The 24,275-nt window shown below is 42.3% G+C and overlaps 1 protein-coding gene across 3 annotated transcripts in view; it reads left to right on the top strand.

The window, feature by feature from the left end:
- LOC130273105 (NXPE family member 4-like) overlaps nucleotides 1-20,128 on the top strand; it is a 35,962-nt gene extending 15,834 nt beyond the window's left edge. The window contains exons 3-7 of one of the 3 annotated variants that reach the window (XM_056519369.1): nucleotides 5,469-5,579; nucleotides 11,301-12,040; nucleotides 14,912-14,973; nucleotides 15,805-16,023; nucleotides 18,661-20,128. In XM_056519369.1, coding sequence (XP_056375344.1) covers nucleotides 5,469-5,579; nucleotides 11,301-12,040; nucleotides 14,912-14,973; nucleotides 15,805-16,023; nucleotides 18,661-19,205 — 1,677 coding nt within the window. In that variant the 3' untranslated portion in view covers nucleotides 19,206-20,128. The remainder of the gene's footprint in view (nucleotides 1-5,468; nucleotides 5,580-11,300; nucleotides 12,041-14,911; nucleotides 14,974-15,804; nucleotides 16,024-18,660) is intronic. The other 2 variants (XM_056519370.1, XM_056519371.1) reach the window with 2 other exon arrangements.
- Nucleotides 20,129-24,275: the final 4,147 nt, after the last annotated feature.

The raw sequence follows: 24,275 nt of genomic DNA, 5'->3' as shown, positions 1-24,275 counted from the left end.
TGCTGGATAGGCCTTTTTTAAAGGTCGCGCAGAGGGCCTCATTATTCCAGGAAAGTTCAGAAGCAAGAGTACGGAATTGTATGGCGTACTCGCCAACGGAAGAATTACCCTGGACCAGGTTCAGCAGGGCAGTCTCAGCAGAAGAGGCTCGGGCAGGTTCCTCAAAGACACTTCGAATTTCCGAGAAGAAGGAGTGTACAGAGGCAGTGACGGGATCATTGCGGTCCCAGAGCGGTGTGGCCCATGACAGGGCTTTTCCAGACAGAAGGCTGACTACGAAAGCCACCTTAGACCTTTCAGTAGGAAACTGGTCCGACATCATCTCCAAGTGCAGGGAACATTGCGAAAGAAAGCCACGGCAAAACTTAGAGTCCCCATTAAATTTGTCCGGCAAGGACAGGCGGAGGCTAGGAGTGGCCACTCGCTGCGGAAGGGGTGCAGGAGCTGGCGGAGGAGATGATTGCTGCAGAAGTTGCGACTGAAGTTGCTGCACAATGGTGGACACTTCCGACAGCTGGTGGGTTAGATGGGCGATCTGTCGGGATTGCTGGGCGACCACCGTGCTGATATCAGAGATATAAGGCAGAGGAACTTCAGCGGGATCCATGGCCGGATCTACTGTAACGATGCCGGCTGGCAGGAGGTGGATCCTCTGTGCCAGAGAGGGATTGGCGTGGACCGTGCTAGTGGACCGGTTCTAAGTCACTACAGGTTTTCACCAGAGCCCGCCGCAAAGCGGGATGGTCTTGCTGCGGCGGTAGTGACCAGGTCGTATCCACTAGCAACGGCTCTACCTCTCTGGCTGCTGAAGATAGGCGCGGTACAAGGGAGTAGACAGAAGCAAGGTCGGACGTAGCAGAAGGTCGGGGCAGGCAGCAAGGTTCGTAGTCAGGGTGGATAGCAGAAGTTCTGGTACACAGGCTTAGGACACACAAAACGCTTTCACTAGGCACAAGGGCAACAAGATCCGGCAAGGGAGTGCATGGGAGGAGGTCAGATATAGTCAGGGACCAGGTGGAAGCCAATTAAGCTAATTGGGCCAGGCACCAATCATTGGTGCACTGGCCCTTTAAGTCTCAGGGAGCTGGCGCGCGCGCGCCCTAGAGAGCGGAGCCGCGCGCGCCAGCACATGACAGCAGGGGACGGGAACGGGTAAGTGACCTGGGATGCGATTCGCGAGCGGGCGCGTCCCGCTGTGCGAATCGCATCCCCGACGGCCATGACAGTGCAGCGCTCCCGGTCAGCGGGACCGACCGGGGCGCTGCGGAGAGAGAGACGCCGTACGCGCTCCGGGGAGGAGCGGGGACCCGGAGCGCTAGGCGTAACAAGTACGTTTATAATCCCTTTATTTTGATGACCTCTAACTTTTTTATTTTTCCGTATAAGCGGCGGTATGGGGGCTCCTTTTTTGCGCCATGATCTGTACTTTTTTTTGATACCACATTTGCATATAAAAAACTTTTAATACATTTTTTATAATTTTTTTTAAATAAAATGTATTAAAAAAGTAGGAATTTTGGACTTTTTTTTTTTTTCGTTCACGCCGTTCACCGTACGGGATCATTAACATTTTATTTTAATAGTTCGGACATTTACGCACGCGGTAATACCAAATATGTCTATAAAAAATGTTTTTTACGCTTTTTGGGGGTAAAATAGGAAAAAACGGACGTTTTACTTTTTTATTGGGGGAGGGGATTTTTCTTTTACTTTTACATTTTTTTACATTTTTTTTTACACTTGAATAGTCCCCATAGGGGACTATTCATAGCAATACCATGATTGCTAATACTGATCTGTTCTATGTATAGGACATAGAACAGATCAGTGTTTTCGGTGATCTTCTGCTCTGGTCTGCTCGATCACAGACCAGAGCAGGAGACGCCGGGAGCCGCACGGAGGAAGGAGAGGGGACCTCCGTGCGGCGTTCTAAATGATCGGATCCCCGCAGCAGCACTGCGGGCGATCCGATCGTTCATTTAAATCGCGAACTGCCGCAGATGCCGGGATCTGTATTGATCCCGGCACCTGAGGGGTTAATGGCGGACGCCCGCGGTTATGCTTAGGACGTAAATGTACGTCCTGGTGTGTTAAGTACCACCTCACCAGGTCGTACATTTACGTCCTGCGTCCTTAAGGGGTTAAGGACTGAGCCCTTTTTTTCAATTCTTACCACTGTCACTTTACGAATTAATAACGCGAAAACGCTTTTACCGAATATTCTGATTCTGAGATTGTTTTTCGTGACATATTCTACTTTATTTTGGTGGTAAATTTTCGGCGTTACTTGCATCCTTTTTGGTGAAAAATCCCAAAATGTCATAAAAATTTTGATAATTTAGCATTTTTCTAACTTTGAAGCTCTCTACTTGTAAGGAAAATGGATATTCACAATAAATTTTATTTTTATTCACAAATACAATATGTCCACTTTATGTTGGCATCATAAAATGAACATATTTTTGCTTTTTGAAAAAATTAGAGGGCTTCAGAGTAGAGCAGCAATTTTCAAAAATTTCATGAAAATTGCTAAATCTGAAGGGACAGATGTTACAGAACTACAACTCCCAGAATGCCTGGGCAGTCGAGGCATGCTGAGAGTTGTAGTTTGGCAACATCTTGAGGGCTACCATTTGGGCACCACTGTAACAGTGGTCTTCAAACTGTGACCCTCCAGATGTTGCAAAACTACAACTCCCAGCATGCCCAGACAGCCTTTGGCTGTCTGGGCATGCTGGGAGTTGCAGTTTGGCCTTCCTAGTGGTTGCCACAGTAAAGATAGTTTTACTTTCACTTTCAATTCCCCCCACCGTCGATTCCCTACCTGAGCAAGGATCCAGCAGGCTCCAGCGAAGATCCCAGATCCCCAGGCATCTTCTCCTGCAGGTACGGCCTCCATCTTCTTCCCAGATCCCCTCGACTTCCAGAGGCAGGCAGAACGGGGGTTGCCATGGCAACCCCCTGTCCTGCGCTGCCATTGGTCAGAACTCTGTTCTGACTAATGGCAGGGGATAGGAGGAGATCGCAGCTCTGCGACCTCACTCCTATCCCTTAGGCTGATCGGGGCTGTTGCTGACAACTCCGATCAGCCCTATTTTCTGGGTGATCGGGTCAACAGAGACCCGATCAGCCCGGAATTGGAGAAAATCGCATGTCTGAATTGACATGCGATTTTCTCCGATCGCCGACATGGGGGGGTCTCAGGACCCCCCTGGGCGATGTCCCGGGGTGCCTGCTTAATGATTTCAGCAGGCATCCGGCTCCGGTCCCCAACCGGCTAGCGGTGGGGACCAGATTTCCCACGGGCGTATGGATACGCCCTCGGTCCTTAAGGACACGGAATGCAGGGCGTATCCATACGCCCTGTGTCCTGAGATGGTTAAAGGGGTACTCCGGTGAAAACCTTTTTTCTTTTAAATCAACTGGTGGCAGAAAGTTAAACATATTTGTAAATTACTTCTATTAAAAAATCTTAATCCTTCCAGTACTTATTAGCTGCTGAATGCTACAGAGGAAATTCCTTTCTTTTTGGAACACTGATGACATCATGAACACAGTGCTCTCTGCTGACATCTCTGTCCATTTTAGAAACCATGCATAGCAGATGTATGCTAAGGGCAGCATGGTGGGTCAGTGGTTAGCACTGCTGCACTGGGGACTTGGGTTCAAATCCCACTAAGGACAACAATAAATAAAGCGTTATTATTATTATAATAACATCAGCAGAGAGAACTGTGGTCGTGATGTCATCAGAGAGCATTCCAAAAAGAAAAGAATTTCCTCTGTAGTATTCAGCAGCTAATAAGTACAGGAAGGATTAAGATTTTTTAATAGAAGTAATTTACAAATATGTTTAACTTTCTGCCACCAGTTGATTTAAAAGAAAAAAGGTTTTCACCGGAGTACCCCTTTAAGGGCGACACATTTATCATACTATCAAGGGGGGGTTGCTAAATTCGGTGCACTTGGTAAATACCCCAATTTGGCTTTATACCGAGGGTTCAAGAGTAAGTTTCATCACATACTCATCTCTTTCCTTCAATATGCCAGTCACTGCGCAAGTACAAAAGCATTCAGCTAGCCATCCTTGTTAGCTTTTCCAAGGGCCTGGCTTGGTCTACCTCTGTCCTATACTGCCAAGGTTGGTCAATATAGTCCTCGTCAACATCATCATCACTTTCACCTTGTGTAGGTTCCTTGTCCTCTATCCCTACGACTGATTCCAAATCCTCCTCAGGTCCCACTTCTTTATCCACCTCATCAAACCCCTCCTCAAGAAGAACATTTATATTGCTGCCAGCCAGATGTTAACCCTCCTCCATCCCTCCTTGCATTATCATCACTCCTTCTGGAGTGTTTGCTCCAGAAGGAATATCAGCAGCATAACATCAGTAATTCTACTGTTGTCCTTGCTATCAAATCTTGCTGCCTCTTCAAAAGGCCTGAGCACATGACAGGTGTCTCTGATAAGCTTCCAATGTCTGAGCTGAAAGTCACAGTGACTCCAAAAATCATATGTCTGCTGCATTAGTAAGTCAGTCACAGCTTTGCTCTGCTGGTACAGGCGGTCCCACGTGTGTAATGTTGAGTTCCAACATTTATATGTTTTTAATGTGGCCACTGGGTGGCTCTGTTCTGTTCCCTGCCGCAAGTCAGGAAAGGCACAGCTCTCGCAGGCTTCAGTGACAATGCACTTGCAGGGGAACACCCACTTTCTCCTTCCAGGAGCTCACACAATGTGAGCAAGGGGAAAGGTATAATACACAGCTTTTTAAAGCTCGGAAAACTTTTTAAGACCAGGAGGGGTGTTAGTAGTAGTTAGGGAATATAATCTGACTTAGTTTAGAAAATATGCACTCACCCAGTGCTGTGAAATAAAGAAGAAGTTTGTTCACAGCTCTGGGTGAGTGCCTTTGTTCTCCTATATACTGAACTGTATGCATATGCTGCGATTTTCTACAAATGAGCACCACCCGATAAGCTGACACCTCTACCGCCTGCGCTCCCATACTAAGACTGCTAGTAAAAAACTGCGTGCAGTGCCTGCACTGATCTTTTCCCTATTCTACTGCATGGTTCACACTCTTTAAACATTGATTGTATGGTGGTAATATTTGAACCATGTTAGGTGCTATTATTCGGGACCTGTATAACAGTATTGGTTATTTTAACATGTTATTTTGGTAAAGCAGCGTTGGGTTGGAATTGAGTGGTGGTATTATTTAGACATCTCGTGATGGTATTATTTTGACATCTCATGGTGGTATTATTTAGAAATCATCCGTTTTTTTGGGCACTATATGGCAGAATTGTTTAAGCACTGTATAGTGGTATTTAGCACAGCATGTTGGCATTATTTTAGCATGCTATGGTGATATCATTTTGGCCCTGTATACTGTTAACATTCAGACAGTAATGTATGCATACTGTATAATCTATAAATTGTATAATCTTGATTTTTCACACAGGGCACCATTGCCTTTTCTCCGATGGCTCTGGTGAGAAACAAGTCCTTTGCACCAGTGTTGTTTGCCGCCATCTTCCTGCTGAGTTTCCTCTGGTACAGTAGTGTATTCCAGGTGAGGAACATATCATCAGCTAATCTCTGGAGAGTCTTAAATTGGTTGGTCGATGGCTTACACTGTATTTCTTTATTGTATAAATAACAAAATTACAATATCACATATTTAAGAGAATTAGTAGTACAGACCATTCTAAGTAACAGTTAAAGGGGTTAACCACCATAAGGTTATTTTAGTACCTACCTGACAGATAGTAATGGACATGCTTAGGAAGGATCTGCGCTTGTCTTGGGGATAAATGGCTATGTTGTGAGATTACCATAACACTGTAACACTGTGGCTAGCTTTTTGTGAACTGGTATTTCCTGTTTGAGTTTTCTTTTTTTGACTACAAATCACATAATTCCATTTTCCTCCCTCCCACACATCAGCCACCCCACCCATTTAAACATAAATGAGCTGCATCCATTCAAAAGACCTGTGGTTTTCAATCAGGGTGCCTACAGCTGTTGCATTAGTTGCAGATTGATCTCTCTCCCACCAAGCGATCTCTCCACCCATTGAAGCAGACAGGGAGCCTGTCTGCTTCGTCTCCGGGCCGGTGCTGCTGCGTTCATGAACGCAGAAGTCTGGGACTTCTGGGACGTCACGCCACGCCCCCTCTATTCATGTCTATGGCCATGAATGGAGGGGGTAATATCACAAACACGGAAGCCCCAGGCTTCCATGCTCATGAACGCCGCAGCATCAGCCCGGAGATCGTGCGGGTCAAAACGGCTGGACCCCCCATCATCAGACATGTTAGCTCCTATCCTTTGGATAGGGGATAACATGTCTAGGGGTGGAGTACCCCTTTAATGTTGACCTGAAAGGAAAGTGGAGAGTTGGACACACAGAAATAAAATTATGAAATAATAAATCATATATAATTTATTAGATAATAAAACAATTATTTAAAGGACATTTCTATACAAACTTTGCACAACCATTTGCCACAATGTACTATAGTGGTTTTCCTTGCCAAAATTACTTCCATCTACTTATTAAGCAAGGCTCCCTATACATAAATAGGGATCCTATTAACTCCGTAAGGATGCAGGGCACCCGCTCCCACGATTTAATGCGGGGTCATGCAGTCATATTAGGTCGGTACCGGCAGCTAACGGTAGCCGGGAATGTGGCTAATAGCGGAAGTCACCGATCGCGATGACGTGTGTTATTAACCCTTTAGACATGGCGATCAAAGTTGATCGCCACGTCTAAAGTAAAAAAAAAGCATTCCAGGCTCAGTCGGGCTGATCGGCACCACCGTGGCAAAACCGTGGTGTCCCGATCAGCTAGGATGCATCAGGAGGGTCCCTTACCTGCCTCCTGCATGTCCAATCGGCGATTGATTGCTCCAAGCCTGAGATCCAGACATGAGCAATCGACCGCCGATAACACTGACTAATGCAATTATATGGCATAGCATTGATCAGTGCTGGCAATCAGTGTACTGCTTGTTATAGTCCCCTATGGGGGCTATGACATTACAAGAAAAAAGTGTAAAAAAAAAAAAAAGTTAATAAGTGTGATTTAACCCCTTCCCTAATAAAAGTTTGAATCACCCTGCTTTTCCCATTAAAAAAAAACAAACTATGTAAATAAAAATAAATATAAACATATGTGGTATCGCCGCGTGGATAAATGTCCGAGCTATAAAAAGATATCATTAATTGAACTGCACGGTCAATGGTGGACACATAAAAAAAATCCAAAGTCCATAATAGTGTATTTTTGGTCACTTTTTATACAAAAAAAATTATAATAATAAAAAGCGATCAAAAAGTCCAATCAAAACAAAAATGGTACCGATAAAAACTTCAGATCATGGCGCAAAAAATTAGCCCTCATACATCCCCGGAAAAATGTAAAAGTTATAGGGGTCAGAAGAGGACATTTTAAACATATACATTTTTGTGCATGTAGTTATGATTTTTTCCAGAAGTACGACAAAATCAAACCTATATAAGTAGGGTATCATTTTAACCATATGGACATACCGAATAAAGATAATGTGTCATTTTTACCGAAAAATTTATTGTGTAGAAACAGAAGCCCCCAAAAGTTGCAAAATAAATTTTTTTGATGTTTTTTTGATGTTTTGCCATAGATTTTGGGGTAAAATGACTACGGTATTGTCATTACAAAGTAGAATTGGTGGCGCAAAAAATAAGCCCTCATATGGATTTTTAGGTGAAAAATTTAAAGGGTTATGATTTTTAAAAGGTAAGGAGGAAAAAACAAAAATGCAAAAAGTGAGAAATGCTGAGTCCTTAAAGGGGTACTCCGGTGAAAACCTTTTTTCTTTTAAATCAACTGGCTCCGGCAAGTTAAACATATTTGTAAATTACTTCTATTAAAAAATCTTAATCCTTCCTGTACTTATTAGCTGCTGAATACTACAGAGGAAATTCTTTTCTTTTTGGAAAGCTCTCTGATGACATCACGAGCACAGTGCTCTCTGCTGATGTTATTTGACGTTATTATAATAATAATAAGTCTTTATTTATTTATTGTTGTCCTTAGTGGGATTTGAACCCAAGGCCCCAGCACTGCAAGGCAGCAGTGCTAACCACTAAGCCACCATGCTGCCCTTAGCATACATCTGCTATGCACGGTTGCTAAAATGGACAGAGATGTTAGCAGAGAGTACTGTGCTCGTGATGTCATCAGTGTTCCAAAAGAAAGGAATTTCATCTGTAGCATTCAGCAGCTAATAAGTACTGGAAGGATTAAGATTTTTTTAATAGAAGTAATTTACAAATATGTTCAACTTTCTGGCACCAGTTGATTTAAAAGAAAAAAGGTTTTCACCGGAGTACCCCTTTAAGGGGATAAATCTATCTAAGGATGTCAATCTTGACTATTACATATTGCAGTCGCTCTACAATTATCCTGGGAATAATTATACAATTGTTTTAATGGTGCTGACAACTTCAGGGATAACACCTCCAGGAAGATGACCAGCACCTCCAAGATTATCACAATTATCCATAGTGAATGGCAATTGAATCATCCAGAATGGGAATAACATTTAATCAAATGGACACTCTCATTAAAACAAATTTTTGCTATTGCACTCCTTATGGTAAATAAAAAATATTTCTAATATACTATGTTTAAAAAAAATTAAGTTTTCTGTTTTATTTGTGCTTAAAAAAGCTCAAGAGCACATTTTCCCCCATCTTATGCACAGACTTAGGACCGAAGCCCAAACACAGGAAGTGCAGCCTGGAGTGCTGAGGGGGGGGGGGGGGGTCCAACCAACAGCATATGGCAGTTAAGTATGAGAGGAGCTATGATTGGATGAGGCTGGACACACCCCCTTCAGCACTCCAGGCTGCACTTCCTGTGTTTGGGCTTCGGTCCTAAGTCTGTGTATAAGATGGGGGAAAATGTGCTCTGGAGCTTTTTTAAGCACAAATAAAACATAGAAAACTTCATTTTTTTTAACCCCTTAAGGACCGGGGGTTTTTCCGTTTTTGCATTTTCGTTTTTTGCTCCTTGCCTTTAAAAAATCATAACTCTTTCAAATTTACACCTAAAAATCCATAGGATGGCTTATTTTTTGCGCCACCAATTCTACTTTGTAATGACATCATTCATTTTGCCCAAAAATCTATGGTGAAGCGGGAAAAAAAATCATTGTGCGACAAAATTGAAAAAAAACCGCTGTTTTGTAACTTTTGGGGGCTTCCGTTTCTACGTAGTACATTTTTCGGTAAAAATGACACCTGATATGTATTCTGTAGGTCCATACAATTAAAATGATACCCTACTTATATAGGTTTGATTTTGTCGGACTTCTGTAAAAAATCATAACTACATGCAGGAAAATTAATACGTTTAAAAATTGTCATCTTCTGACCCCTATAACTTTTTTATTTTTCCGTGTATGGGGCGGTATGAGGGCTAATTTTTTGCGCCGTCATCTGAAGTTTTTAACGGTACCATTTTTGCATTGATAGAACTTATTGATCACTTTTTATTCATTTTTAAATGATATAAAAAGTGACCAAAAATGCACTATTTTGGACTTTGGAATTTTTGTTGCGCGCACGCCATTGACCGAGCGGTTTAATTAATGATATATTTTTATAATTCGGACATTTCCGCACGCGGTGATACCACATATGTTTATTTTTATTTTTATTTACACTGTGTTTTTTTTTTTTATTGGAAAAGGGGGATGATTCAAACTTTTAATAGGGGAGAAGTTAAATGATCTTTATTCACTTTTTTTTTTCACTTTTTTTTTGCAGTGTTATAGGTCCCATAGGGACCTATAACACTGCACACACTGATCTTCATCATTGATCACTGGTTTCTCATAAGAAACCAGTGATCAACGATTCTGCCGCATGACTGCTCATGCCTGGATCTCAGGCACTGAGCAGTCATTCGGTGATCGGACAGCGAGGAGGCAGGAAGGGGCCCTCCCGCTGTCCTGTCAGCTGTTCGGGATGCCGCGATTAGCCCCGGCTATCCCGAACAGCTCGACTGAGCTAGTCGGGAACTTTCACTTTCACTTTTAGCCTCGCGGCTCAGCTCTGAGCGCGCGGCTAAAGGGTTAATAGCGCGCGGCGCCGCGATCGGCGCTGCGCGCTATTAGAGGCGGGTCCCGGCTTCACTATGACGCTGGGCCCGCCGTGATAGGACGCGGGGTTACTGTGTAACCCCGCGTTATATCAGAAGAGCAGGACCAAGGACGTACCGGTACGTCCTTGGTCCTTAAGGGGTTAAACAAAGTATATTAGAAATATTTTTTATTTACCATAAGGAGTGCAATAGCAAAATTAGTTTTAATGAGAGTTTCCCTTTAAACTCAGTGACATTCTAAAGGATGGAAGAAAACAGCTCAAAGGCTAAGTTCACAAGTAGAGAATCTGCTGCAAAAATCAGCAAGACAAATGTGCAAGCTACTTCCTGACACGTTCCTATGCAAATTTGCAGTAAACTTGCACAAATGTGAAAACCCACAACATAATAGGTGCATTGTGCAGATTTTTGTTCTATACAGTTCACTGGATGCGCACAGGTAAAATCCACAACAGATTATGGTACCAGCCAAACAGATGAGATTTTACAACCTGCAGAAATTTTGCACATGGAATTTTACCTGCTATGCACTGTGTGCAGATTTTCTCCATTGAGTTTAATTGTGCCAAAAATCTGTCATTAAATCTGGTAGTAATGAGCTGTTGTGGATTTTGATGCACGTTACTTGTGGACCAAGAATAAAATCTGCACCCTTAGGCCCCTTTCACACTACAAAATTACTCAGTTTTAAAGATCCGTTCGAAGTTCCATCTGAAAATAGTCAGTAAAACGGCAGTTACAAAATCCTATGCGGCCGTTAGAAAAACCCATTATAGTCTATGGGATTTTTCTAATAGCTGTTTTAACCCGTTATTGCCCGTTATTAATAACAGCCCTTATTTTGTGACGGGCGAATGAACGGGAGAAATAGTGCATGCACTAATTCTCCTGTTACTATCGTCCATCACAAAATAACGTTTGTTATTAATAATGGGCAATAACGGGTTAAAACGGCTATTAGGAAAATATAACGGCCGTATAGGATTTTCTAACTGCCGTTTTATTGCCGATTTTCAGACGGAACTTTAAAACTGAGTAATTTTGTAGTGTGAAAGAAGCCTTAGATTGTATGCCACAATGCACATCCTAAATTAACTTTCACAATAGTGTTTAAGCCTTCTTCTTTCATATTTGCAGGATTCCCTAAAACACTTGATGGGAAATTGTTTTGGTCCAGTCATGGGAATTAATTTCACCTTCCAGCCGAATAAAGCAGCAGCTCCACGGCCAAGATCGTTTGATCTTCAGTCTGAAATAAATTCAGTCTTCAACAAAATCCAAAGAATCATCCCAAATGTTACATTCACCTTTTTTAATAGAAGTACAAGTGCGAAAATCAGTAAGGTGTCCATAGTCAACAGGAGGGAGCATTACTGTCTTGGAGAAGACCTTGTGGTACAAGTTGATATGTACGATCATCTGGGTGACAGGAAAACCTATGGAGGAGACTTCATAAGATCACGACTCTTTTCTCACAAACTCGGAGCTGCTGTGTCTGGGAGGGTTGAAGACTTTCATAATGGATCCTACCATGTGCACTTTCCATTGCGTTGGGTGGACAGTAATAAAACCAAGGTGTCCATTCAACTGATGCATCCCAGTGAAGGGATTGCAGCCCTCTGGAGAGCACGACATGCCAGTCTAGGGGTACTTGGTTTCAATGGAAAATATGAATGCCTTGGTAAGGAAGCTATCACAGACTGTCACTTTCAATTGAACACAACCGAAGAGGTTTGTGAGTACAAAGATAAGTTCTATGAAGAGGCCTTCTACTGTATTAAACCTAAGAACATTTCCTGTGAATGTTTACATGATATGAGAGCTGTGGATCCTCGAGTGTCCTACCTTACCGAGGGGGAGGGGTCACTATTTGCAAGGTATGGTCTAAAATCTACCTCCAGGTTCTGGGTAATGCCTAGAACATAATAATTGCAATCTGCCCAATAGATACCAATTCCAAGTTTCAGTCAGCTGGCCATAAAAAGTCAAACCCTTCATTTTTTTTTCCTAACTCAAGGAGAAAGGCCCCCCAACAAACGACCTTTCCAGGCCATTAGGCACCTGCAAGGTTCCAGGTTCAATTACCCTTTTTGCTGAAGCTAATACAGCCACAAGTGGTCCCGGCATCAACCTAGGCATTAACCAGGTATGCCACTGACTAGAGTTGAGCGTACTTTTGAAAAGTTTGGTTCACAGAACTTTTCGGAAATCTCAAGTACGGTCAGACTCGACCGGCAATGAAAATAGCCCCTAAACATGTATATAACACTGCCTTACAACTCTTACACTGTTAGCAGTGAATTCAAGTAGTTTTAAAGTGTTTTTAAGGTTCAGTTATGACGACTTGCGGTAACCCATGGTAGCAATTACAGCTCACCTATTTCTAGGGCTTATTCACACCAAAATAAAGCGGCATAAAGTATCCCTGGTTGTAAATAGATGCCTGCTTGTGTTAATATGCACAAGGAGGCATGGGAAGATGCCATGGTTTTATCCCAGCGTGCAAAAAATGTTCTCTTTTTCGGAGTTGCAACAGGTTGTTAGTCTAGCAAGTGAAGAAGATGACATGGATTTTTCCAAGTGTCCCAAAAATTATCCCTTTTTATGGTGGATGATGATTTGTGTACGTAAAGGCCTGGATGGAAGTAGAGTGATGGTGGATTGGTGTTACTAGTAGTAGCCAGCATACAGCAGATGGTGGTGAGGTAGAGTTACCTGTAGCCAGCAGAGAGCAGGCATTGGTGGACTAGGTATACTTCTACCCAGGCTATGTGATACATGAGGTGCTGATGGAGATGCCTAATTCCCCAATTTGGACCCTGCCTGTGCCTTACTTTCTCTCCACAGCTACAGCACCGTGCCTGCTTTCCTGCATCTGGTAACTCCTAACTCCTCCTCGTGGCCAGTGCTATCCTTCTGCGTAGCAGTAAGGGGGCAAAGACAGAGATGAGAAAACAGGCCATCTGGAACAAACAATTCCTTTACCAGACATATTTTTTTTATGGGATCATTTTATCTTTTTTGGCAGATTTTTCACCAACCTACTTGTCAACTTTAAGTTTCAATGCTTTGAAATGTGTTTTTCATATATAAAGGTACATATAAGGCACGTTTAATAAAACCAAAATTAAAAAAAATAAATTCACTTTAGAAGCCTAATGTGTTTGGAATGCACAGGCTTTTTAGTATTATGTGTGTTTTCATGTACACAACTAGAAAGATATAAGATGTTTGCGGAAAAATATGAAATTCAACAAAACTGTGTTAACAGGCCAGATACGTGCCAGAGATGACAGCACAATGAGTACTGAAGGTGTTTCAGAAGTATATGAAATGCAACAGACCTATATTAATACTACTGGATACATACGTGTAACTTCAACACGCTATTTGACTGGCAGAGATGACAGCACAATAAGTACTGATGGTGTTTACAGAACAATATGAAATGCAACAGATCTGTATTAACACTACAGGCTACATACGTGTAGCTTTATCACTCTTTTTGACTGGCAGAGATGACAGCAGAATGAGTACTTAAGTTGTTTGCTGAACAATATGAAATGCCCCAGACCCGTATAACACTACAAGCTAGATACGTGTAACTTCAACATGCTTTTTGGGTGGCAGAGGAGACACCACAATGAGTACTGAACGTGTTTGCATAACAATATTAAATGTGTCAGAAAAGTATAACACTATAGGCTAGATACGTGTAACTTCAACACGCTTTTTGGGTGGCAGAGGAGACAGCACAATGAGTACTGAAGGTGTTTGCTGAACAATATTAAATGCACCAGAACCATATAACACTACAGGCTAGATACGTGTAACTTAAACATGCTTTTTGGGTGGTAGGGATGACAGCACAATGTGTACTGAAGGTGTTTCTGGAAATCTATTTTATTCACTATTTTGTTGACAGGCCTTATAGGTATATAGGTGCCACTTGAATACGCTTTGTGGGTAAGTGGTACAGATCAATGCACCTTACTGGAGATAGTTCAGGAACACAACTCAATTCAGGTATATGCAGGTATGAGCCTTGAAAAAGGCTGTGGATTTGTTGTAGCAAAAGATGAGCCCTTCAGAGGCTGTGATTAAGATGTCCCCGCCCCCTGCCCGCTCTGCTTCTTCCACCTGACAAAAAAAACAAAAACATGCTTTCAGGTTTTTCACGCTATTTACTGGCTTGCGCAAGCCAAATCGGTATAAGCTCGAGACAGCAAAATCCTGAAGTTTCGATCGAATCTGGGTTCGCCAGATTCAGCTCGCTCATCTCTGCCACTGGCCATGCCTTCTTTTGAGTACAACAACTGGATATGAGCTATGAAAAGGTTGGATGATGACCAATCCATGTACACTGAAACTTATAACATTAGTATCTCAAAGTGCTTGGTGAGCTCCTTGCATGTACAGCCTAATTTCTAAGGTACAAGGAACTGGCCCTTTTTTCACATTATTCCAGAACCCTCTGAGAAAGAGGACTTAGATAACTTGAAGTATGGGGCAGTATGACCCTTTAGCACCATGGTCTGAAAGCTTTGGTTCAGCCAGCCACTTTTTCAAAACTACCACTGAGAAGGCAAAAGTTAAAGAGTTAGACCATTGATTTTTTTTCCCATGAATGGAAAGACCTTCAGTCCAGCAATAATATACAATAAAATACAATATTTATATAGATTTTTTTCTTACAGTTGTTTGTGCAATAATTCATGGATAACTGTCTTTTTCTTAATTTCTTAAAGGTCCAATATTGGTGTGGAAATGGCCAAAGGTTTGAAGACCATAGTCATTACGGATTGTGGATGTAAGTTATAAGTAGGTAGATAGATAGATAGAGATAGATAAGTAGATATATATGAGAAGAATAAATATAAAGATATATAGATATGAGAAGAATAAATATAAAGATAGATAAATATGAACTGTATCGAATAGATTCAAGAAATGCACTCACCACAACGTAGGGTATGCTGTATATCGCTGGTTTCTTTATTGAAGTCCAGATTAGACACGGTATACAACTCTTGCTGCTAGACAAGGATACAGCGGGGAGGATCACTCCCGTCCTCCCCGCCGTATCCTTGTCTAGCAGCAAGAGTTGTATACCGTGTCTAATCTGGGCTTCAATAAAGAAACCAGCAATATACAGCATACCCTACGTTGTGGTGAGTGCATTTCTCGAATCTATTCGATACAGTTAATATCTATGATTGTTTGCTAGGAGAATCTGCACCCCACACAGAAGCTAGCAAGATTTAACCCTAGACTTCCATGACTACAGATACAGCAAGCAGTGCCTAGTGCTCTTTGTTTCTACTTTGTGTTTCTAATAAAGATAGATAGATATATAGATATAAGTAGATAGATATGACAGATAGATAGATAGATAGATAGATATGGGTAGATACATATGAGATCTATAGACATGCAATAAATAGACAGATATGAAATTAGATAGATATGAGATAGATAAATAGATATCAGATAGATAGGTATAAGATGGATACACAGAAAGATAGTGAAATAGTTATGCAGCAGATCTATAGATATTAGATTAGATAGATAGATATGAGGTAGCTAGATAGAGGTCTACTGTTCACCCAACTACTAGTTATTATTATAATCATTTTTCTAGCTTATTCATCAACATCAAAGCCAAAATGTCAGACAGGGATGAGCTCTCCCGTCCCCAGTGGACACTTCTACAACCGCACCTGGCACCCGGATTATTGTGAGATGACAGTCTATAAAACACAGGATGACTTCACTGAATGTCTACAGGGGAAGAAGCTCTTCCTCATCGGAGACTCTACGCTACGTCAGTACATCATACACTTAACTGAGGGAACCAAGAGTAAGTGTCACCTGTGTCCCCCTCTACTGAAGGATTCATTATGTGAGCTATGATGTTTGCCTGTGTAGATAGATCATATAACAAATCCAGTTCCTGTGTATCCTGGATCAGATAGTGAGTATTAAATGTTTGAGTATTAAAAGTCTTAAACACATTGCCCCAATATCCCCTGCCCCCCTATGCAATACTGTACAGTATATATGAGACAGAGGGTGAGGTCAGTACTGTGTATATACATTATATACAGTATAATGTACTGCACTGACTTCACCCTCTGCCCCCTATATACTGTACAGTACTGACCTTACAATTTCCACCTACTATATGCCCCTATATACTGACCTCACTCTTTGCCCCTTATATATGCCCCCTAAATAGTGACCTCAACCCCTGACCCTTAGCTCCAGTTACAGAGTCTCAGAAAATGATTTGGATTTAATGCCAAGCCAAAATTCTCTCTGCTGTTTGGGGGTGTTGCCCCTTATAAGTACAGAGCAGGGTGTTCTGGCTTGGCTGGTGAGAGGACTGTCGTCCAGCATAGCATCATAACTTATCTCCAGTACATGTGACGATACATGTATCAAGGTTCGCCGGGCCAGCACAAATCTGTGTGCAGCAGGGCTTTCAAAAGTTGCATGTAAATGTACTCCAACATTAATCAAGAGGCACAGTGTGCATAGCAGGAGCGCAAAATTTAAAAAGTTGGTGTTATCATATATCACACCTTAATTTTTCCAACATGGGCTGATCTGATCCCCTTGGAGTCCCAACAGTAAGAAAAGGTAAAGAGTAGCGCAAATAATTGTTAAGGTTGAGCGTGCGTCACGTAAAGTCACATAAGGCAGGGAAGAATAAGCCCTAAGCTGACCCCAAACCTTTTTCCCTGCCTACTTGCTCAACTGCCCTAATGGCATTTACAACTGGGTACCATTCCCTTCCTATCTAAAGTGTAGGGGCATTATGGTCAACATAGTAAACAAGAACTGTACAAGTTAGGGACACACAGTCAATACAGAAGAATACGGAATACAACTGCAAAGTAGCACAAAACAGACATCAGTGAAACACAGTATAAGGAATACAGTATAGTGTACAGCCAACAGCCTAAGAATCAAAACAAGATAAACGGCAGATAAGAAAATATGAACAAGACGGGATAAACTAGGAATTATATACGGTTAGATATATCCAGGAATGCAGGGGATGAACAAGGTTAGACTAAAGACAGACACTTTATAACTCAAGGATATACAAATACTAGAATGACAAGAACAGACACAAACGCTCAAAGACCAACTGGTCTGAACATGGACCAACAACAAGATACACACTAGATACAAACAAACTGACTTCTAAGTTAGGGACAAAGCGAAGCTCAGGAAATAGAACTAACCATAGGAGAAACTGGATAACACTATAAACCCAAACTCCAATCATGGAGGGACATAAATTCCAAATCCAAATAGGCTCCAAACTACAGGGCGCACCACTGTGTGAACAGGAACTAGCCTTGAAGGAAACTCAAAATACATCTAACATGGGGACAGATACTATACAGATTCATAAAAGCAGGTGTGAACACACACCAACAGACAATACACAATGATATACTAACAGGACAGACTAAACACGACCAGGTACACATAGTAACAAGAATATCAGAATATTTAACAAGGCTAAAAGCATAACAGGACAGAATGCCATGGGAAACACAAAGTGCATGTGAACATACAGAGATAAAGTGAGAAGTGAATTCAAACCAAATCAGCAGCGCTTAATGCAAGTTATCTGGAATTAAATAACCCGCTCTCTAAGCTCACTGGCTGGGATCTGTAACCCTTACCAAACCAGGGAGCATCTTGCACAGACTAGAAGGTGAACATTACAATAATACTCAAGAGGAGAAGTAGAGCCGGAAAATAATACTCTAAACAAGGAAGAAAACCAGGAGAGAGCAGAGTCGAATAGAGAGTAGAGCATACTGTTTAAGAGTTGGTGATCTACAGTGTGAAATGCTGCAGAGCGATCAAGAAGAATCTACAGAATGTAGTGGTGTTTAAATTTAGCTGTCAGAAGATCATTTGTAACTAGTAAGAGCAAATTGTAAGTAAGGGTAGGGTCACACACAGCACATCTGCAGCATATTTTATGTTGTGGATGCGCTGGCGGTAGTCACAGAGCAATGGCAGAACGAGCTCCATACTGCAGCCGGATAGCTCTGTGTGTCCGCTTGTGACTGCCAGCAGTTACCATTGTCCTACACAGAGCTATCGGCCACAGCAGGGAGCTCACTCTGCCGTTCCTCATTGACTGCCGTCAGCCCATCCGCAGTGTGAAATATGCAGCGGATGCGCTGTTTGTGACCCTACCCTAAGAGTGTAAAGTATTAAAACCAGACAAGACAGTTATCAGAGAGATAGTGGAATAGATGGCAGTAGACCTAAAATTCCTGGAGTTTAGAGATGAAATAGAGATTAGAGAAGGGGTCAGTAGTTAGCTGCACAACATGGGTCCAGAGACTTATTTTCAGTAATAGTGTAATATAATTATATGAATAAAACTGTAACAGTTGTAACATTTAATAAGTAACTAAACATAATCTGTAATTCATTGCGACCACCGTTTTGTCTCCACCAGTTGTTAAATATTTCCGTTTTCATGAGGGCGGATGGCATTCCTGGCAGAAAACACTAGAAGCTTTGAACATGGATAAAGACATTTATGTCTCCTACAAGAGACATGGCTTTCCACTGGAAAGCTTCGGATTCTATTACTTTAAAGAGGACATGTACACAAGTCGTCAGATCGATCAACGTGGCGGAGGGAAAGACACCATCTTTGTTATTAGTATGGGACAACATTTTAGACAGTTTCCACTAACACTCTACATCAGACGAGCTATAAACATCCGCAGAGCCGTTGAACGTCTGTTCCTACGGAGTCCGGATACCAAAGTCATCATCAAGACAGAAAACACCAGACAATTTGCTACTCTTCCAGAGAGGGTTGGTGACTTCCACGGTTATACCCAATACCTGGTGCTAAGGGAAGTCTTTGTAGGGATGAATGTGGGCTTTGTGGATGCGTGGGACATGACGGTGGCTTCCTGCATAGAGTCTGTTCATCCGTTTGGATACACACTTAATAATATTTTGAGCATGACGTTCTCCATGGCTTGTTAAGAATTTTATCTTTCTTTACTGAGGCTAGGAAAAGATATGAGACTGCTATATAAAACTAGTCTCTCAGGGAAACTGAGCACGCCATCTGTAAATGATTTGATGAAGGTCAAATAAACCCATTTACCATAAATCTGACCTTGAAGAGCTATAAGAAATGAAACTTTATAAGGAAGGCTTGGGAACCATCTCCCTGTACCTTGGAATACAACCAGAGTGCCGCCCAGTGGCATCACAAGGTTGGTAGGGTTGGTTCACAGTAGCCGAGATCAGCAGAGGTGCTGAAGCCAGATTGTTACTGGGCTAAAAAAGAAAAGAAAAAGGTAACAGAGAGGCTGTGTAAGGAACTTGACCTTAAAGGGGTTCTCCGGTGCTTAGACATCTTATCCCCTATCCAAAGGATAGGGGATAAGATGCCTGATCGCGGGAGTCCCGCCGCTGGGGACCCCCGTGATCTTGCATGCGGCACCCCGTTTGTAATCAGTCCCCGGAGCGTGTTCGCTCAGGGTCTGATTACTGTTGATCACGGGGCCGGCAGCGTGTGACGTCACGCCTCCGCCCCCGTGTGACCTCACATGGGCACTCAGCGTGATGTCACATGGGGGCGGGACTCCCACGATCAGGCATCTTATCCCCTATCCTTTGGATAGGGGATAAGATGTCTAAGCACCGGAGTACCCCTTTAAGTCCTTAGGTTTGCTTTCCTCTACTGAATCAGTTTGTCTGAGGTAACACATTTTAAAGTTTGTTTTGTCGGGCTCCTGGTAGTAAGCCACCTGTATAGTGAGGGCAACTTAAAGTGATTAGTTAGTGCTAGACAAGCAGGTTTTGTTTTGTGCCAATATGAATACAACTGTATTTTCTGTTTGAAAATAAAAAGCAGAACAAGCCCTGCGTCTGAACTGTGTCACTGTCTCTGACTGCTGTTTGCCCATCTCTACCAACCTAAACTCCCACCAGCTTTCACAGTCCAGTTTTAGTTTACACTAACTAGTAGGTGGCTTACTTTAGGCAAATGTAATGTGGACGGGGGCCTATTAGGGGCATCTACCTATAGATTGACTTATTGGGGAAGGGGTAAAGGGATTCCTTACCCATCTACATACTGGAAGGATTCCCTACATATCTACTTACCTACTGGGGGCATCTACGTAAAGGTGGGGGGATTACATACCTACCTACTGGGGGGCTTCTCCCTAATGGAGGAGTTATCTACCTGCTGGTGGTAAATACATAATGGGGAGAAATTATGTACCTACTGGGGGCATCTCCTTAATAGGGGAAAATTAACTAGTTACCATAACTCAACCCCTCACCCTTCCCCCGAACACACCTACTACCTGCTAGAAAACCAATATCCAAGCGTAGAACTTCAGTTTGATGTTTGGCATCTTGAAAAGAGAAAACTGTGCAATCCTGTGCAATCCAGCTCCCCAAAAAATTAGATTAAAATTTGAAGTATTTATCATATAAAAAAAGTGTAGAAAAACAGAAATGCTAAAACGATGCAAACTGTGTTGGCGTTTTGCATCGTTTTAGCATTTCTATTCTTCTACAGTTTATTTTAATATGACATAATAAATTATTGAGATTTTAATCTGATTTGTTTTGGGAGTTGGATTTCTCTTCTGATTTTATACAGTATATAGAATTTATTTTTACAAGTTTATTTATTACAAGGTGGATCAGAATTTAATTTACTGAGAATTGTTTGGACAAAACAATTTCATAAATGGGTGTATATTCATAAATGGTCATTTTAGTGATATTTTTTCACTACAAATGTCAGTTTTAGAAAAAAAAATATTAATATTTTAATTCGGCAAAAAATACCATTATGTTATTTTTCAAGAATTTTCAATTTTATACACTTTGATTGCCAAGTCAACAAACAAACAAAAAAAAAAAACACAGAACCACAAAACATAGGCAGATTCATTTATGCATCTACTAACAAAAAGTCAAAATATGCTTAGTTATTTATTTTAAAGTGTACCTGTCATCAAACCATATTTTCTAAACTAACTAAGATTATATTCCCTAACTACTCCTAACACCCCTTCTACCCTTAAAAAAAAAATCCGAGCTTTAACAAGCTCTGTATCATACCTTTCCCCTTGCTCACATTGTGTGAGCCCCCGGCAGGAGAAAGTGGGCGTTCCCCAGCAGGGGCGACATCACTGAAGCCTGCGAAAGCTGTGCCTCACCATGCCCCGCACGCACGTCCTGAGTTTGGTCTCCTGCCAAGCCGGGTGGAGACCAAACTAACTGTTTGACTTGTGCAGGGAACAGAACAGAGCCACCTAGTGGCTGTTTTTGCAATCACATTAAAAATATAAAAAGGTTGAGAATTTTAACAGCATGTATATAGAAAAATGTCTTAAAATTACATAAGAAACAATATATTAAAAGTTTAGTTTGGTGACAGGTACTCTTTAAAAGTTGAAGTCATTGGGTATTTCTAGAGTGGAAAAAACAATAACCCATTTGAACACAGTGTAAACTCCCCTTGGTACTTGATATGATTCATGACACATGGTATGGTCCATCTCCTAGGTATTTGTAGATACCTGTTATTGCTCATTCACACTTCAGAATCTCTGCCCGGAGATATTTCGTGAAGAGATTCTACAGCAGGTGCTGGCTGAACAAGCCAGCGCCAAGAACATTTATAATGTGCCATCTCCATAGACAGCAATGCATTTCCGAGCACATTCCACCAAAAGAATGAACATGTTCATTCTTTCACAGAGTCTGGGGTCCAGAATTTCTGCAGCAAAATGTCCCCCATAGAAATTCCGTTGTGTGAATGGTGCAGCAGAATACCATTAAGAATTCAGCTCGGAAAATACCTAGTGTGAATAGGCCCTAGTCTCCACTGTACATGCAAGCAAGGGGATTGTGGGAAAGTGTGTGCTCTGTTTCCTAGGCCTGGTCAAATGGACATTTTACATGTGTTCGCACAAAACCTTCCCAAATTATTGTGTGTGAATACAGCCTCATAAGGAAACGTTTAGCACTTTGTTTCAGTGTAATCAAATTCACTGCTTTAATGTAGGTCCATAATGCAAGAGGGCATTGCTTTGCTGCCGTACCTGATGACAATTGTGTCCTACATTATAGATCTAAAGATTTGAATTTTAATACACTGGTCAAAAAAATTAAGGGAGCACTTAAACAACACAATGTAACTCCAAGTCAATGACACTTCTGTGAAATCACACTGTCTACTCAGGAAGAACACTGATTGACAATCAATTTCACATGCTGTTGTGCAAATGGAACAGACAACAAGTGGAAATTATAGGCATTTAAAAGACAGCCAGAACGTTCTGCTGCCTGCAACATCCTCTAGCATGACCGGTTTAGCGGTGGGTCAGTAATGGTGTGAGGTGGCATTTCTTTGGGGGGCCGCACAGCCCTCCTTGTGCTTGCCAGAGGTAGCCTGACTGCCATTAGGTAACGAGATGAGATCCTCAGACCCCTTGTGAGACCATATGCTGGTGCAGTTGGCCCTGGGTTCCTCCTAATGCAAGACAATGCTAAACCTCATGTGGCTGGAGGGTGTCAGCAGTTCCTGCAAGAGGAAGGCATTGATGCTATGGCCTGGCCCGCCCGTTCCCCAGACCTGAATCCGATTGAGCACATCTGGGACATCATGTCTCACCCCATCCACCAACGCCATGTTGCACCACAGACTGTCTAGCAGTTGGCGGATGCTTTAGTCCAGGTCTGGGAGGACATCCCTCAGGAGACCATCCCCCACCTCATCAGGGGCATGTCCAGGCGTTGTAGGGAGGTCATACAGGCACGTGGAGGCCACACACACTACTGAGCCTCATTGTGACTTGTTTTAAGGACATTACATAAAGTTGGATCAGCCTGTAGTTTGGTTTTCCACTTTGATTTTGAGTGTGACTCCATATCCAGACCTCCATGGGTTGATACATTTGATTTCCATTGATAATTTTTGTGTGATTTTGTTGTCAGCGCATTCAACTATGTAAAGACGAAAGTATTTCATACGATTAGTTCATTCATTCAGATCTATGATGTGTTATCTTAGTGTTCCCTTATTACCAATATTACCAATGATACCTCTATACAGGGGACAAATAATCATCTACACCATGACCACATATTATAGCCTCCTAATGACTGAAAAATACTGCCATACTGTTACTGTACAAAAAAATGCTATATACAGACCAATTTCACCCCCATATAGTGATCACTTAGTGACTACAGTGCCATTATGTGCGGTGACATTTTTCTGATCAGTCGTTCACTTTCCTTACTGGCCTAAATGGTAATGGCAACTTCTTCCAGCTGTGACTTGTCTCCTCAGAATCTGCAAGACAAATAACTTCTACTTCACACTTTTCCAGCTACCTACACTAATACAAACTTTTTATTCATAGTACTCAAACAGTGTTCCCACACACAGTAGTCAAACCCTAATAGTGCCCCCACAGAGGTGTCTGCCCCATAATAGTGCCCCCACAGAGGTGTCTGCCCCATAATAGTGCCCCCACAGAGGTGTCTGCCCCATAATAGTGCCCCCACAGAGGTGTCTGCCCCATAATAGTGCCCCCACACAGGAGTCTACCCCATGATAGTGCCCCACACAGGAGTCTGCCACATGATAGTGCCCCCACAGAGGAGTCTGCCCCATAATAGTGCCCCCACACAGAAGTCTGCCCCATAATAGTGCCCCCCATACAGAAGTCTGCCCAATAATAGTGCCCCCCATACAGAAGTCTGCCCAATAATAGTGCCCCCCATACAGAAGTCTGCCCCATAATAGTACCCCACAAAGGAGTCTGCCCCATAATAGTGCCCTACACAGGAGTCTGCCCCATAATAGTGCCCCCACACAGAAGTCTGCCCCATAATAGTGCCCCCCATACAGAAGTCTGTCCCATAATAGTGCCCCCACACAGGAGCCTGCCCCATAATAGTGCCCCACACAGGAGTCTGCCCCATAATAGTGCCCCCACACAGGAGCCTGCCCCATAATAGTGCCCCCACACAGGAGTCTGCCACATGATAGTGCCCCCACACAGGAGTCTG

The sequence above is a fragment of the Hyla sarda genome, chromosome 5, assembly GCF_029499605.1.
Source record: "Hyla sarda isolate aHylSar1 chromosome 5, aHylSar1.hap1, whole genome shotgun sequence".
In the NCBI taxonomy this organism is placed as follows: domain Eukaryota; kingdom Metazoa; phylum Chordata; class Amphibia; order Anura; family Hylidae; genus Hyla; species Hyla sarda.
This window is presented reverse-complemented; position numbering and strand designations above follow the sequence as displayed.